Here is an 18212-nt window from a genome sequence, read left to right as displayed (position 1 = left end):
ATTAGGCGGCTCGACGCCTCTGTGTTCTGCAGTGCTGCACCCGCCATCCGCCAGCGACGGGGTTGTACAGTTAATAATCCCCCAGCCTCCCCCTCCTCCGACTCATCTTCCAGCTCCATCTCCGTCATATATATCCGTGTCCCCCTTCCTCGCCATTCGATACGGCATCGCGGCTTCCTTCCCTTCCATCAATTGATCCCCAGCTAGCCGGGTCGGTGTGATCCCCCGCATGCCAAGGGTAGCATCCTCAATGACGCCTACACCACCCGCAACACTCCCTTTGTCCAGCTGTGAGCAATGTTTCGGCTATCTGTATCCTATCGGTCCAAGTCATTCCGGCCCACATGCTATACGCAATTGTGTCCCGTCATGTCTATCCTATTAGGTGGCGGATACTATGCCGGAAATTGGTATTTGTAGGTCGCTGGTCTTTTTGTCGCTATGGTTACTTTCCATATGGGTTTTTTACACTAAGCGCGTAATAGATTGCCTCTAAAGCTGCTACCTATTTATTTATTGGAAAATAATTGTTTTCTATTTGTTTTAAGAACGATCATGTTATTAAATATTAACAATGACAATTCAAGCTAATAAAATCGTAAAGTATGTGCTTGGCCGTATTTAAAATTGTTTCTGGATTCATTTGGTGGTGAGCAATGTTTCGGCTATCTGTATCCTATCGGTCCAAGTCATTCCGGCCCACATGCTGCAAGAACATATCCATGATGAAAGAACACAAATGGTAATTTCCACGCTTTTTAATTCCAAAGCTCTACAACCGACCCAAGTTTCAACACATTGTTTCATTTTTAAGGTTGAAAATGATACAATGTGTTGAAATCTGGGTGGGCTGTTGAGTTTTGGAATTAAAAAGAGTGGAAATTACCATTTATGCCCTTTCATCATGGATGTGCTTGCCCGTTCTCGTTGACCCTGAGTGATGAAAAATTAGAATATCTGCCTATCGTGGAATCAACTTTTGAGTAATTCTCCTCTGAGTAAGTTTTTTGAAGATTTATTAACTTTTAGAAAGGGAGGAGTAAGTCCTTCTCGACTTCATGACGCGGGTTAAGCAGCTTCGTTATCATCCCGTCGGGGTGTGGAGCCCCTCTCATCCGTTCATTTCCCTCTCACTGCACCTACTGCCGACTTTCAAGATCCGTTTGAACCTTGGCGTGTGTCCAATTTCTTTACTAATAGATCATCATATTTACAAAAGTTTCCACACCTCTAAAAATGTGAACTTAACGTGTAATCAATGACTTGATGACGCCTATTTAGAGGTGATAGATTAGATTCTCAGGGTGCAGAAATTTTTTTTCTATTGAAGTTATTTCTAGTGAAGAATGGGACACTGAAAATGTAGGAATGGGAGAGGACGGAATTGGTAGGTGTATTGGACTAGTGGGGACAGGACGCAACGAAGTGTTAAATTTCGCAAGGAAGGTAAATAAGCGAATCTGATGAATAGAGGGACAGATTAAGAATCATTTACTGTGACATAGGAAGCTGAGGTTCTTTGAATTACGGGTACATTTTACTTATACGCCTTTGATTATTTGTGATGGACTAAAAATATTAAAAATCATACACTGGAGTACCAAATCATACTTTTAAGCTTTAGGACAAGGCTTAATAGTGATCAGAAGAATGAAAGATGAAAGTCTTATGAAGGCTCATAAAATTTAGGAGAGATAAAATGTTTAACGTTTTATTATTAAGAATGGATTTTCACAAAGTAAAGCCAGAAACAATCAAGTTTATTGAGATAAAATGTGTTATTTAGGTCTTTTTGTGGCCTATGGTAGAGCGAGAAAGGGAAGACGGAGGTTGTGACAAAGTCTTCCTGAAGAAGGAAATGTCGATGAATTAAGTTTTTAGGAGACATCTCGTACGTACAGAATGGATAACGTGTCACGTTAACGTCCATATTTTTTTACGTCACCTTTAGTGCCAGATCATTTTATATGGATGTGTTTTATTCAAAACCCAGACTTCTTTCTTTATCGTTCGCCTGAATCACACTTCATTTTGTCGCCCTTTTCGCGGAACTCGACTCTAGAGTTTCCGCATTTTCCTTCATATGTATTCGAAACACGCACGGTCTCCTTCCTTTGGCTACTGTGATAACGATTACAGGACCCTTTGTCCCGCATCTCTTCTTCCCTTCCCTATTCAGCGTGTCCTCTACATTTTACGTCCCTTTGTTCATCATCTCGGTGCTCATCGTTTTCGCTGATAGCGTGATATCTCTCCGCAAACCCTTTCGTATCCTCCCTTTGCGGAAGGGTTGTCGAACGGAACATCGGCGACAAGCAAAATATTTGGCTGTTTCCTTTTCCCACATAAATTGCCATGGAGGGAAAAATATGAAGGGCTGGGTGTGTGTCGAATGGAGATTGTAAAGGATCTCGGCTCCAATACGGACAAAAGGATGTTTCTGCCATGACTCACCCCACCCCTTTTTCTCTTTAGGATACCCATTGTTTGCCGACATTAATTTTTACTCTCCAATCTCGCGCGTGTTTTATAAATCCAATATAAATTGATTAATAATGTTTTCAGCGCTCGGACCTTTTTCAATGAGAGAGAAATGCTTTGACTGAGAGGTTACTTCAGCGAAATGCGGTCTCGTCGTTTTTATTTTGTATTCCATAATAATAATAATAATAATTCTTTTTCAGTGGGTTGCACGATAAAATTGGGTTTGATGCTAATCGAGTGAATATATATATATTTATGAGATGGGGTTTATTGCTGGGGGTATTATTCGATGATCATCATCATAAGCATAAACGTTAATTAGGGGTGATCTATTAATTAATTAGAGAGGTAAAATGTAAATTTCAATGATGACTGCAAACAATTATGAAGTGATGGAAATTAGATTTGACGGTGAGAATCATACGCTAAAATGCTACAGTACGAGCAAGTGGAGTTCCAAAAATAGGATAATATTTCCCATTATATTCTTCGTCAATCAAAATTTTTTCAAAAAAAAGTTTCATAAGTATACGAAGAAGTCAGTAGTGGATCCAGGATTGGGAAAGGGGAGGCTAAGTAAGGGGTAAACTGCCAGCAGTAGAGGGGGTCGGAAGAAAAAATTACCATTCTATCTAATATAAATTGGATATCCAAGGGTGGGGGATATCTATAACCTCCTCAGATCTCCCATAAATCCGCCACTGGAAGAGGTCATATAACAACTTTTTTCGAAGTTCCAAGATCGACATGCTAATAAATGTAGTCCCTGACGGCAAAGTAAGGAAAATGTGATTATTTTCACGGCTGACTTCCGAAGGTGGTACCAATGGCATCTTTGAAGATACAATGAATCGCGCTAAACACCCCGCGTTTTAACCTATTTATTCAGCTCATGATGTGATTCATATTATAGTATTCTACCGATTAAGGTAGATTACCATGGAGTACTAAGAAGTAATCTGGGAGCCTCCCCTTCCATCTAGCACTGCCTTCTTCCATTTACTGTAAGGCCTATTCCCTTTCAATCTATCTAAAAATTCTATTCTCATCCTTCCCCTCCCACTTTTATCTAACATTCTACCCTCTAACACAGTTTTCAACACCCCCTCCCCACTAAGTACTCCCTCCATCCAAACCTTCTGTCTCCTCCGTATCTCTCATCTTAAACCTGCCTCTCCTCACCCACTACGTCGAGCACTTCGTCGTTCCTCCTCCTCTCTGTCCATTTCACCTTCTCCATTCTTCTTCATACCCACATCTCGAATGCCTCCAATCTTCTCTCGTCCTCCTTCCTTTACCTAACGTTCTACCCTCTAGCATGATGTAATGAGGGTTTATTTTTCTACCAAATGTACGCTAATTATGTGTTGCATTGTTTATGATAGCCTCAGGGACTAAGAGACTATATGGTGAGCCCAAAAATGCTCTTTAAATGCACATAAATGTAAAAAAAAGTGAAAATTTCTTCTAGCACGCTAAAACTGATGCATTCCACATTGGTATGGATTTAGAGCACCCTAAACATACCATAGGAGGAAATATATTTACTATAATAATTACTCGTTATAGTTAAAAAGCTCGTGAAGTGTCATAGGTAGCTTTTATATGAATCATTTTCCCTATCCTATCGCTTCTTGTGCTCCTCGAGACAATATCCTGTTTTATTTTAGCGAAGATTTGTCATTGATGTTTCCTGGAACTCGTGATACCAATTTCAACTCCCTCATCAAGTGTGGACAGAATATGTCATTACTTTCAGGCGCAATTTTCACGTAATAAATCTGGCGTTAAATTCATAATATTGAGGTGGAATATGATAAATTTTGCCGAAAGTCAGTTTTATGTTTCATCATTGAATTCATTAATTGCATTTTATTTCCATGTCGTAAATTTTATTTTACAGGTAGAATTATGATGATTTGTGAAGTGCTTATGGTAATTATCGTTACACAAACATACGCTCAATCTGGGTCAGTTTCAAAGTTCCATATTTTCATGACATATCTATCAGACATACAACAGGCGATTTCTCCCTCGGAGTGTGGACGAGCTCTCAAAAGGGCACAGCAGGTAGAATGGGAAAGACACACTCCTTGGGTAAAGGCGAGTGGGCGGAGGAACACGCTTTCGGAGGTCCTATCCGTGAGGGGTTTTATTATTTCGTCGAATTTGAGTTTCTGAAAGTCACTCGAGAGGGTGCGCCGAGGTTGATCGGGTTTGTTTTATTGACTCGGGACTGGCGTCGAGTGGCTCCCTCTCTTTATGGCCCCGCCTTCTCCGCTTAACCAGCACTCTTACATCCACAGTAGCCGAGTGGGAATCTCATTATGGAAGCACCTACGTCAAGCGCCCATCTTCAAGTCTCCCATCTGGGAAAGGCGCACACTTCAAGATTTAACAGATACGCCTCGAATCCTGTACCGTTGGCAACTCCAATCGAATGCCACGATGGCAAAACAGTATGATTTTTCCCTAAAATTCCCATTATATTTTTGCTCTAATTTAGGGCTTGCTTTGTAATTTCTGGTTCGCGTTTACCAGAGCGTAATGCAGCCGTAACCTGAAGAATATTTTTAGGTAACAGTAAAGCAGCTCAGAATAATGATTAGCTAAAGTCACAACCAAAAATTTAAGGTCTTAACTCAAACTCCGTTTATTGTTTTTCCCCAATTTATTTTGCAAGAAATAACGAAACCATTCCTTAGTATTCAGGAATTCTTCTCCGTTTCTACACCAGGTTAATTCAGTCGTATTGGCCGACGTTTCGATAAGTCGTTTTCAGAACGTCGCGACGCGTCATCCATTACGACTGAATTAACCTGCTGTAGAAATTGAGAAGAATTCCTGAGTATTGTTCATCAGGAAAATTAAAATCGTTTATCATTCCTTAGCTGTGTATATTATTTAAGTAAGTAAATGTAAACTCATTTGGGAACACTTCAGTTCCCTAAATGAAATGTCGTAACAATAACTAATGGAGAGGTAATTGTATGGGTACGCGTGAAGTTAGAGAAGTGAACGAAGGAAACATGGAATTCGGAGATGAAGACGGTTTCATTGACGGATAACCTTCGTGACGTGTTAGGACTGCGTTGTGGAGATGATTTCCTTTTCTGCCAGAGAATGGACACCGGATATGAGACGAAGGGTTTTCGGGGAGTGTCAAGCCCTTGCATTAAATAGGTCGAGAAGGGGTGGAAAGTGAGACCTTATGGTTATGAGGTGCTTGTTAAACGGGAGGATTTGGGGCTTATTGAAAGCATGAGGAGGGTAAGGGTGGAGGATGGAGCGAAATTAGTGGTTGGGAGCAGAAGGGGTCCTAGGGATGGAGAAAATTTTCAGGAAAATTAATATCAAAGGAGGCAGCGTATAAAATATCATTTCAGAATCTTGAGGGAGTTTATCACGCGTAGCTTACTTTTGATCGGGAAACAGTTGAATTCTCCTCACGGAAAGTTTTTTTTTTTTGGGGAAAATCAAAAGTTATTCTATGAAGACAGTAAAAGAAGAATGGTAGATATTGGATCATAAATTTAAGTGATAATTTTGTAATTGCCTCTTAGGATAGATTACAGCAATAAATAATATTTGTGGTCAAAAATATTTGACCTTTCCAATGTGCATAATTCATCACTCACGTTGCACATTGATAAATGTGCCCAAACATGCATTAAAGATCTATAATCAACATTATATCTATATTATTTCTCCAAAATCGCTCAAACATCGAAGCCATACGTTAAAAAAAATAAAGTTTGTTATATTTTGATCTACGTCTCGTTTATTTACATAATAGTTAGTGACGAAGCAAGTTATTTATTCAATGAAAAGTGGGAATATTTATTTGCATATAACATTACAACATATTTAAATAACGCCTTTACAACACCAATTCCGATGTCATTTTTATTTCCCTACACATGTAAATAAAAGTTTCAGGTACTTGATTTCTGTTCTATGAAGATGTGAGAGCTCAGAAACTTTTGTGAGGCTTTTGCGTGGAAAATTTTAGTATCGATAAAAAGCATGCGAAATGAATTAAGTACCTATGACATTAATTGATCTAAGAGAGTTGGATTTTAATCTCTGAAAAATTTTAAGGCATCGGACACCGTCTTTCAGTAGATACAGGGCACTATATTGACCGAATTAGAATGAAGTAATTATTGTCTAGAACAAAGTGAATATCAACTTGGCAATGGCAACAGGTGCGTTAGTGGTTATGATAACCACTGTCCCAAAACATTTTGTTAATTTTTAAGCTCAATCATTTGATACTTCAGTTACCTCATCTTCTCCATTGTCAGTGTTAAACGTCATCTTCCCGTCTTCGGGGGCTAAAACCCTTTGACTATGAAGCAGACAACCAGGGTGGGAATGCGCTCGAGGGGGCACGAACTCCTGCGTGGGAAAGGGTGTGGGAGTGAACCAATGGGGGAGGGATCTTGAAAAATGTTAAATAGGGGAGGGGACGAGGGGGTGGCGAAAGAGGATTAAGGGTATTTGGGGGGAGGGTAGGGGAAAGGTGAATAGGGATCGTATAAGGCAAAGTGGGGAGGAGATCCAAAATGGCATATAATAAGTGACAAATGACTGATGCCGAGTTCTTCATTAACGCAGAGCGGGTGGCGACTTGGAACGCGCGGAATTTGCTCCCACACCCAAATACTCTTTCCATCTCGGCCCCCCTCTCATCCAGGCTTCCCCCTGGACCCCTCTCCACCCCTGCGTATCCTTCCCTAAATATCTCCCACCCGTGAAACCATCGTTCTCTCTTTTTTTTCTCTCCCGTCTCCTCCAACGTAATGTCATCCGCCATCTTCCTTTCCGCCATCTTCACCCTCTCCCCTTCCCTATTTATCTCTCTCTTTTGTCGTAAAGTTTTCTCCGGATTCAAAGAGATCCTCCTCATTCTTTTGCTCCTTGCCACCGATGCAGCCTTTGTCTCCATCCTTTGCGCGTTCCTACAGTCTCTCTTGCGCCGCCTCCTTCCTTCTCTTAAAAGCTTTTGTCTGGGTCGGCTTGAAGTTAACGGAGTTCTCGTGTGTCTGATACAATAGACGTGCTGTTTATTTCATCCTGAATCAGTTAATCTCTTTTCGGGAAGCGAATACTTTCAGCTTCTATTTCGTCCCATTAAATTGTTCCGTGTGAGCGGGGTTCAGGAATAGCTCCGTCTTTAACAAAGGGGTACGGCATTGGACGGTGATAAGATTTCTAAATATTCCAAGCGTGATTCAATTTATGAAAAAAAGGAAGGAAATTTGCAACTAGAGGAAAATATATTGCTCGAATTAAATGAGTTCATGGTTCCTCGAGAATTTTGTTTTTGTTTCCGAAGGCACGAGGCAAAAGCATTTTTGGGTGGTAGGCTATATATGTCCATGAAGTATGAAACGCGACTGGTGGCTCGAAGCTTGATGAACTTTTTCTTTTAATCTTTCCAAGTGACTGAATTATTTCATTTTAGGTATTTTTGCAAATACTTGTTAAAAAAATTAGTATGTTCAGCAGCCTGCTGAAATTTGTGATTGGCAATTCGTCTTGGGGAAATACGAAATTTGATTAAAATTTTGTAAAAAGTGACCATAAGTGCTTAAATATACGTCAAAATAAACAATAGATATCACAGATAGAATAGCCACATCTTTGAAGTTTTTATTACACTTTCATGCTGTACAAAACTGTGAATCTATACGTGAAGAATTATTGATTTTTCTCATTGATATTATTACCTACACGAGGCTGCAATACTTTATCAAAATTACTGTTAAATTTGATTAAGAAATGATTCCAAAAAATTTTAATTGGCTAGTGTTCAATTTTTTTGTAGCATTCAACGTGAAACCATTAGCGTACGAAAATCTCATTTAGTGACAAAACCTCCTTGGTGCAGCCTTTTTTGTCTTGGGTATCACTCTCATATACATATAGTGGCAGCTTCCTTAATACTCTTTTTCTTTGTCCCAATTAATTGAGAGGTTGAGGGAAGATGTGGAAGTCTACCTTGTGTGGAGAAGATGTGATCACGCCGAATGCATCCCGGAATCGAGCACTAAAGCACCAACCCCCTCTCGAACCGTATCTTCACTTCACTCGAAGCATAAAACCATCGCAACTCCTAAATAACCTTTCAGTCGACCCAACAGTGTTCCCTGTCCCCCCACTTTATAGGGAGAAGGGTGTGGATGGGAAACTATATTCAAAAATAGAAAGAGAAGTGAATTTCGCCGGGGGATGGACGCAATAAAACCGTTTCGAAACGTGTACACGTTTGCACCCCAGGCCTTCCTAAAGGGTGAGGGTGTGGGGAGAGAAGAATGCGGTTGGCCTCAGCTCGCTAAGAAAGGGAGCTGCTTTTGGGGAGGTATGAAGAGTTCGCTCCGGTCTACTTATACTTGTGCGAGGGAATAAATTCCATCTCGAGCCATTCGGCCGACGCAGCCGAGGTCAATATGGGAGGGACGTATACACACGAGCGTTAAATTCGACCCTCCTCCAGCTCGCCTGTTATGACAAAGCGGCCAGGGCGTAGGGTGATGAAGGCGACGATTGCTCCAACACGCGCCGGATACTTTTAATAGCCGGGGTGAGTAATCGAAAACTTCCTCGTCCCCTATTTTATATTCTGCCGTCACTTCAATCTCTGGGTAATTTGAAAAGTTAAAGAGAGGAAAGAGTTCTATATTATCATGATCGCATTATCTTAGTTGCGCTTTCATTGCGAGATTTATCGGTACCCATTGAACATCTTAGGTATATGATCGTGTCCAGCTGCACCAAATTAAGTACGAGGGACTGCTCACTGATAATGGGATGAACAGCCTTAAAGATATTCCTCTAACGATAAGATTCAGTTCTATATCAGTATTGACAGAGGTCAGATAATGGCAGTACTCTTTTTCAAATGTATAGAGTTACTTTGGCCATAGACATACTCTGGAGTCTTTACGTGCATTAATCTAGTGTTTACGTATGTCGAAATGCTGTTGAAATGTATGCCTATCATTAGCGGTACCAAAAATTGTTATTTTCCGCGGATAAGAATTGTTAACATGACTACAGCTGTTGTAAAAATGTCCGACGAATAGGTGTCTCACATACATTATAGAATGTTTACAAACTATAGTAAGAAATTTAACTTTGACTTTGGATAAAAACCGTTAAATGTATATATGTAATTCTATTGTTTATATCGCTGTGCCTTCTGTTCACTAAGTAAGCAAACGTAAGGATCAAGCAATCGGTAAAGTGAGTCTATATATTTTTATATGTTTTGTTACAGTTACATTTTTATTATAATTTTACACGTTGCTTTTGAAATGCCATTTAGTTATCTGATTGAGTTGGGTACATGTCGCTGTTAGTAGGTAGTACCTTCGTGCAGCTTCTGAACTTACTTCTGGATTTGGGATTTTGTCTCATTTCGACGCAAGTAAGCTGAAGGTTACCTTGAGAATTCCTTGTTATTGTTGAACTGTAGCCAGAACGATATTTCCTTACTATACCGAGAGAGATGAAGGAAAACCAATTAGGCTGATTATAAGTCATTTAAATTCAGCGATGTTTTGTGAGAATTGTAAGCGTTTTTTGAGCTCATTGTGCACACATTTTCCCCCCGAAGTTGACATTAAATTTTCATTTCCACCTGTAGCCTATATTTAGTGAAATATTTGTCGCGAAATATGATCCAGGAATGGTTGAATTGATATCACTTGCTATGTGTAACCGATTCTCCAAGCGGGTGAAAGTTATTTGCGCCTCGGAATAACTCAACATCCTCGAGGGCTCGGCTATTTGCCCGTCATCTTCAACGCATCCCACACTGAATGGAGTGCAAACAGTTATTAGAAAGCCTTAATGCACTTACCAAGGATAACACTCATGTGTTGATTTCAAAACAATTGCCGCATGATGACTTTCGGGATAGCAGGATGAGAATGCTGTGAAAAAGAATGGGCACGGTGATCTTGGAAGAAATATCTTATGTTTGCGAAGATTTTCCTTTTAAAGTATCCAGTTCAATCTTTTTGGATAATATTTCGCCATTAAACGTCTTAGATACTTTTTATAGAATTTAAACGCAATAATTATTGGTTTATTTTCTCCTTCTCCACATTGAATCGGTCAGTCCCTGCTATTAGAAAACTTAATGTGCAAGATCAACCTTTGCATCCAGTTTTTAGGTTACTTAACGATCCACAGTCTGATTTTACTACTTGTTTCCGGTCCTTTGTTAGACACCGTTCGTCAAAATATTGATTTTAGTTTTATCGTTGCATAGCACGTGTGCTATTCTTCTACATATTTGAGGAATACTGTAGATGAATGGAATAAGTGGTGTCGCTTTTCCATGGACAAGTTTCTTTTGATTATCGTTTAGACTATTTTGAGAATGATTAACGTTTTTAGTTTTTCATATTGCATTCAAATTTTAGCTGGGGACAAACGAATTCAAAATCCTATTGCCCAGATGAATTTCCCTCACTACGTGAGCAATTGAAGTATTTGAATGGTTCTTTTTCATCCATATTTTCAAACGTCAAAATATTAAGGCTTTGCCAATTCATATTGCCATAGGAAAGACAACTCGCGCGTAACGCTAAACCCGTAATTGCTAATTCACAGACAAATGAAGATTATTAACTATGGGTATATATTGTTTCTAGACACGCAAGGATTTATTTTTGCGTGGCTAAATGTGGCATGCATTTCCGATACCTATTTTCGCGTACACTTTCGCACAGAGTTAGGGTCTACAATATTTCTTAGGAAGTACGCGTGAATAAATTTACTGCCCTTTAAAGGTTGTATCTAAAGTAAGTCAACCAAAATAAGATATTTGAATTCGTTATGTAAACGTCTCGATTTCAAAACCTCAAAAATATTAATGGTAAGAATTTTTGTCGTTTTCTTCATAGTCTTCCTTTAACCCCAACCCTCTCAACGTCTACTTGAGTTGTTGTAATGAAGACATTCAATCCCCTTCACATGCTCTCACCCAGATGAGAGCCTTGGGGAGCGTGTAATGGGGACCATAATCCCTCCCTCGACCTCGCCTCTATCGCCATAGTCTTAAATTCTCATTTATATATAGTCCTCGAGACAGCCGCATCGCACACTTCTCAGCACCAACGGAAGGAGAATTGCCACCTCCCCAGAAATCTCCCTCGATGATTGATACTCGAGGAATTTGAGCAATAAGTGAGGCGCGGAATTTTTATGTCTTACTCTTAATCTCCTCCTCCGCCCTTGGCGTACTGCATGTCGATTTTCTTCCTATGCTTCCCCGGTTCTCTAAGTGGTTGGGAATGGTTGGCAAAAGTGATGAATATGCGGGAATGAGAGCTCAATTCTTTTCTACCCAAGACTTGAGGTGATTTGAGTACGACGGGTGTGGGGTAGTCGTGATATAGAAAGCAGGGTAGCAAATTTTGAATGTCAAAACTTCAGTTAGGATCCTTCTGATTTGACCTTCTTTACTCCTATCTTTAAGAACGTTTTGGTTGAATTAAGATGAGATACACACACGGGGTTAATAATTTTTATCTGTCTATATTCCGTGACTAATTTAACCACGATTATCGATTATGTGAAAGCTATTGTAAAGCTTGGCTAAAATGGGGAATGCGTCATAACATCTAGAAATCATGATGAAAGTAAGGACATGGCATGTAACCCTAATTTTTTAGGAGTTTTTTTGCAAATGAATGGGGTCATTGCTGTCAAATCACGTTGGTTATATGCGAACGGCGCTACGATTGCCTTGAAAGGCTTCTGTGCCATTTTTGCAAACTTTATAACCGGGATTTTAACCTAAATTAGTATCATATATGATGGAAAATTTTTAAATAGGTTTTTGAAAAGTAAAGGTTTCGAATCACGTAGTCGCGGAGCTACCACCATGAGAAAACGTATCACTTCATATCGTCGTACTTGAGTTATTACTTGTTCAAAACTTCAGCTAACTTGCTGATTGTTTTAAGGTATATGTAGAGGACCTTTTCCTATCTCAATACCCGTAATTAAATGATAATTTTTTAATTCTAAGAAAATAATACGAATAATTTTCAAATTTCATTTACAATCAAATTTTGATAGAGGTTAATGAGCATAGGGTTTATGCATGACCATTTAAGGACATTGGTATTATTTTTAAACAAATTGTACGCCAAGGAAATATATTCGGTGGAATGGTAGTGATGCGAACTCTTAATAAAGGGAGGGAGGTAGTCGAAAAGGGTGAAAAGAGAGGGTGAAGGGGGGAGGAGTATCAGAGGGTGAGGAGCGGGTTGACTGCCGGGGCCGCTTGCCACATTGTCCCCGCCGAGATGAGATCGGAATGTGGGGAGGGATGGGTGGTGTCGGAAGGGTGAGGCGGTGGGTGTCCCTTAGCAAGGATGCGGTGTGAGAAGAGAGTTGCCTTGCGAGCAGCGGGGGAGAAGAGGGGTCGGAGAACCCTAGAATTTCATTACTGAGGCAAATTGAATCTTCCGAAGAGTGCTTTTGTGTTTTTCCGGCGAGCAATTTCTATGCGGGGCGTGTGTGCATGGAGACGGCCGTAGAAAATATTCCTCCTTCGAAGCAGATACCTCTGTGATCTCGTGGAAATATTCTTCCTTCTCTCCTCCTCAGGAGATCAAGCGGGAGCGTTGAGAGTTTCCTTCGGGCCCTGGCGCCTCTCGTCGTCCGTGTTGTAAGCTACGTCGGTGACGGGATGGAATCGTGTTGCTGGAACGTTTGTATTTTTTTCTTCGGGAGCGGTGTCCCTTTCATATGGAATAAATCTATATCTAAAGAAAAATAAGCAGTGGCTCTTATTTAAAAAATGTAATTAATTATCAAAGCGTTGGTTACCATAAGTTAATAATTGCAGCCAATGTTTGCAGGAAAAGTCTGCTCATTCTCAGGGTACTCCCAAATGGTTGCATTTGATAAAAAACTTACAATGGTATCCGATTTTTTCTTGGATAAAGCATTTGTATGACTGGAATTTCTATAATTTTACTAGCTTTAGGTATTCTGTACCACGATTTAGGAATTATAACGAGAATTTCGAACTGCTCGTAATGATTTCAAAATGAAGTGTAAGAAATAGCAAGTCGTCAGGATTTACGGTTCAATTTAGCTGGACATGACTCAGCTGTAAATATAGGGGTCGTGTTTTATCTTTCTATGAATCTTTCAAATAACTGAATGCAACAGACATATTGCAATTATTTTTTTATACGCATTCCCTAGGACCTTTCTCCTCGGTCTCTCTGACTGATTTGCAAATTGGTAAAGGTAAGGGGAGAATAATACCGAGAGATAAAAATGGCACGTGTAATGTGATAGATAATGCCACGTTGCAGCCATTTGTTAATTTTAGAAGGAAATGACCCACTTATTACGAAAAATAACTACCTCACGGAGTGGATTCTTTATCTTCTTTTTGTTTTCAACTCCTCTTTAGATTACCTGTTTCCTCGTCAGGGCTATATGAATACGCCCTCGTGTCGCAGTAATTAATGTCAAGGAAACTCATTTCCATTAAACGGTTCCGTCGGGGAAACAGTATAACGAGGAAAAAACATGGAATATTATTGAAAATACTTCCTCTTGAGTTCTTTGAGCACCAAGCCGTTGCATCTTTATAGACCATAGCTCAATTCAAATATCTTGTACGTATTTTATCCCATTTTTTTAGGTTTACTTTTTTCGGCGTAAGTTGCATTCAACGTTATTTTTACCATATTAATATTCAAAATATTTTTTGCTATTGGATCGATATTGAATGATAAATTATTATGATATGAAATAATATTATTGATAGATGTGCTCCTATAAACCTTTGGCATCTCAACAATTCTTTAGAAAGTGTTCCTTGAGAGTGTTGCAACTATTCCTTCAAATGCGAGGAAGCTTTCTTTATGAATTTTTTTACAGATCTGTTATATTCCTGTCAGAAATCTACCTTTTTCCTTAAAAATTTTCTGTCGAAACCTGTTCTCCAATACGTCCTACAAAACATATCTAATATTCCGCTCATTTCAACGTTCTTTTCTCTAGAAAGTTTGCCTTATTTTACAAAATAACCTGAATTTTATGAGTACATAATGTAATTTATGAGTGTGTCCCAGTCTATTTATTGGAGAAAGTCCCTCGCATGGAATTTTATCAGAGCTACTAATAATTTCTTGAGATATTTCTATGCTAAAATAATTAATTTGGATTGCAGGGAAAGAATTATTTCTTTCATTCAACTTGCTACGTATTATTTAAGTATTCCATGGTGATTTGAAACGTTGTGGCCTTGAATATTAACTCTAGTGTTACGGCTACCTGTATGCGAGGGGGTAAAATCAAACTAGGAAGTGAAGTGGGGCGCAGGCTGCAGGATCGTCTTTGAGCGTAAGCATTGTAGAATGGCTACTTTCCGCATAGATCCTGTTTCAAACCACCCGGCGATAGGGTAACAGAGTACGGGGGCGTTGGGTAAAGATTTTTAGATCCAGGTGTTCCGGGTGGCTCGAAAAAAGTTTAGGGAAAGATGATCCTGTGCCCTGCATTAATATGAATCGGTTGGAAAACCTATCCTCGAATATATTTAAATAGCCTGTGTTTCCCTTCCACAGGTGGTGGCATGATATCGAGCAGCGCGACAAAGAGGCCGAGGTCAGAGACGTCCCGGAGGAAAGGCTCTCCGCAGCAAAGGGGTTGCGCCGTCGACGAAGCTGGCGCTGAGGAGGAAGACGAGGAAGAAGAAGATGAGACGAGGGAAGGAGGCGCCGAGGAGGCCGCGCAGGACGCAAGAAGCGCGGAAGAAGCGGAGCGGGAGGCTGAGGATGGAGAAGGAGACGAGGAGGAGGCGGGAGAGGAGGGCGTTGTCGGGAAGAGACTGAGGCGGTCTCCGCCGTCCGCAGAATCACCCCCGCTCGACCACCTTACCGCCGCCGCCGGCCAGCAGCCGCCGCACCGGACGGGATCCCCCCCGCAGGGCCCCCCTACTCCACCGCCGACCGTCACTCCGCCCTCTCTCGAGGACGACCACCCCAAGAACGGAGAGGTGGTGGCCTTCGACATGCGGCGGCGCCCCAAGGAGGAGCCGGAGGACGAAGAGCGCGCCGACGAAGAGGAAGAGGAGGACGATGAAGAGGAAGACGAAGAGGACGCCAACATCACCCCGGAGAACCTCTCGCTGCCCAAGAAGCGGAGCGATTCCCCGCCTGTGCCCCTGGTCGGGTGCTACGGTCGGGTGTCCGGAAGGGCTACGTCCAGCCCGGAGGAGGAGGATGATCAGGGCGGGCGACGCGGTAGTGGCGGGGGACAGGTTGGAGGCCCCGGTGCCAGAACTCCCCTGGACACCTTGATGCTGGCCTTCCCTGGCCGCAGGAGAGCGGAGGTGGAGGCGGCCCTTGCCCGCTGCCGTGGCGACGTCCTCTCGGCCATCGAGTATTTGACAGGCACGGCGGACAACGCCCATCAGGGTCCGCCCCACCTGACCTCGCCCTCCCTCACTTCGTTGGGCCCCACGCCGCCCCACTTCTCGCCACCTCCACCCCCGCCGCCCCCGCCCAGGAGGCCCTCCGCCTTCTCGCCCCTCTCGCCCCACCACCATCCCATGGCGCACCATCAGAGCCACCACCGGAGGTTCTTAGCTGCCCCCTATGCCGGCACTGGATACCTCCCCACGCTCCTCAGGCCATCCGACTATCCGCCCCCGAACGGTGGGGGCCTCCCGCCTCCGGTCGACTTCTACGGGCACCCCAACGCCAACCTGACCACGTCCATGGAGAAGAGCGTGGCCAACATCACCAACAACAACAACACCTGTATAGGCCAGAGCAATGGGTCGTCAGCCTCCTCGGTGGCCTCTTCGCCCTCCCCCGGTTCGGACCACGCGTCGACGCACTCAGAGTAGAAGGAAGAAAGTAGCCGGAGGAGATCTCGGTTGTTTTCCCCTTCGGAACGGAGAAGAGAAACTTTGTGTAAATACAATCCGTGAGAGGAGCGTGTGTTGTTGCGGGAGTAATTCAGGTCATCCACGAGCCTGTCTCCGGTCTTCGCGATGGATCCTCTTGTTTTCTCTGGCTGCCGAAAAGTTGCTTCCTTTCAGTTTTTTTACGGAGGACTGAGTTTTCTTCTCTTAAAATCCTTGTTTTGACATAATTTCGTAAAAGTTGAAAGATGGACGACGTGCAGAGAAGCTGTTGCTCAGAAAAAATGATTTATGTAACTATGCTCATGAAGGTTATAGGGTGTACAAATACGAAGAATAGATTGATAGTAAAAGTGCAATCAGATCCCACTTTAGTTAATAATCTTCAAAAGATTTTTTGCTCTTCCACATTATAATCCCAGGGGAGATTTTCTTTGCTTTAATTGTGATCTTGTTGGCGATATGACAATATATTCGGTTTGATTTTCTGAGAAATATTGTCTTAACTATCACCTTCTTTTCCAGAGAAAATGTTTCTCTTTAAGTTATGTTTAATTTTATTTCTTTTGCGCTTTTATTTTTTTCTAGTGCTATACAATTTATGAATGAATTCGTCCAGTTATGTGAGGCCAATCGTATAAGTGTTATAATTATAAGCCTTTTTTGAACAATTACCAGCTCCTGGGTGGAATAAAATCGATGCCTAATGATCGCACAGGTATCGTTGAAACGTGTCCCCTTTATTTGCGGACAAGATATCCGCTTTCACCACGCGATTGTGATTGCTTCCCAAAAACCATTCTGTGAATACTGTGAATAAAATAACTATATGTAAATAACTGTGAGAGGTAGTCTTCAGTGGGTTATGTAGTGAAGAGAGTAAAATGCAAAGTTCAAAAGATTTGTTCTATGATTAAATGGTTACTTCGGAGTGGTTGTTGAGCGAAACGTTGAAGTTTCACTCCACTCTGACGGACATTAACTTAGCAATTCAATTTGATCTGATAATTGTGCCATTTTTACTGTTCCAATAAGTAAGAGCATCTAGCAATGTTATTATTGATTTGTCTAACTCCCTAATTTCGCGGGTGTGGACAAGTATTTGAGGAAGAGACTGAGTCCTTTTTCAACCGAAGCACTGATGCTCTCCGGGACAATTAACTTCTACCTTACCTCGGACCAGTGCCGAATAGAACGACGGTTAGTTTTGGGGAATCACTTCCAATGAAAATATATTTGTTAATGTGAATATAATGACAAAAGTATGAATATATAGGTCCGTTTCCTGATATTACCTATTAGAATGCTCATAGTTTATTTAGTAATTAAAGTACTTATGAATCAAAGTTGTGAAGACTTTATGAATGGTGAAGTAGTGGTATTATTAACAATTAGCCTAAGTGTGTGACCGAGTTGTGTATAATATCTTCTGAGGACTGTATTATTTAAAAATTTCCGTTATTGAAAAGTGAGCTACTAAACGAGAGTGTATAGAAAGTGTGAAAATATAATTGTAAGAAAAATGTTTTTCTGTTGATATAATCAGCTAATAAAGAATAACATTGAAGCTTGATTTGAGCTGCTTTTCTTCCAGCCCTTACCTATAGCAATGCCATCTGGATAGGTAATTGAACACCGAAGTTCGAAAACTGGCGGTGAATGAATTCCTAGGTGATGATTGAGTGATGATTAGGGACGCAATTCAGCGTTACCAAGTTTAATGATGATCCTAGAAATGTTGAGCAAATTGCGAGTTAGTATGGCGTTTTCTTTCTCAGGCTAATTCCTAGCGAGGGGAACTCTTTAA

The 18212-nt window shown here is 41.2% G+C and overlaps 1 protein-coding gene across 1 annotated transcript in view; it reads left to right on the top strand.

Annotated features, from left to right (window-relative positions):
- Nucleotides 1-17978, top strand: part of LOC124164062 (SKI family transcriptional corepressor 2) — a 71994-nt gene extending 54016 nt beyond the window's left edge. The window contains exon 4 of the mRNA XM_046541233.1: nucleotides 15102-17978. Coding sequence (XP_046397189.1) covers nucleotides 15102-16387 — 1286 coding nt within the window. The 3' untranslated portion in view covers nucleotides 16388-17978. The remainder of the gene's footprint in view (nucleotides 1-15101) is intronic.
- The last annotated feature ends 234 nt before the right edge of the window (nucleotides 17979-18212 follow it).

This window comes from Ischnura elegans, chromosome 1 (assembly GCF_921293095.1).
Source record: "Ischnura elegans chromosome 1, ioIscEleg1.1, whole genome shotgun sequence".
Lineage (NCBI taxonomy): Eukaryota > Metazoa > Arthropoda > Insecta > Odonata > Coenagrionidae > Ischnura > Ischnura elegans.
The sequence above is the reverse complement of the archived record's forward strand: the minus strand, read 5'-3'. Positions and strand labels throughout refer to the sequence as shown.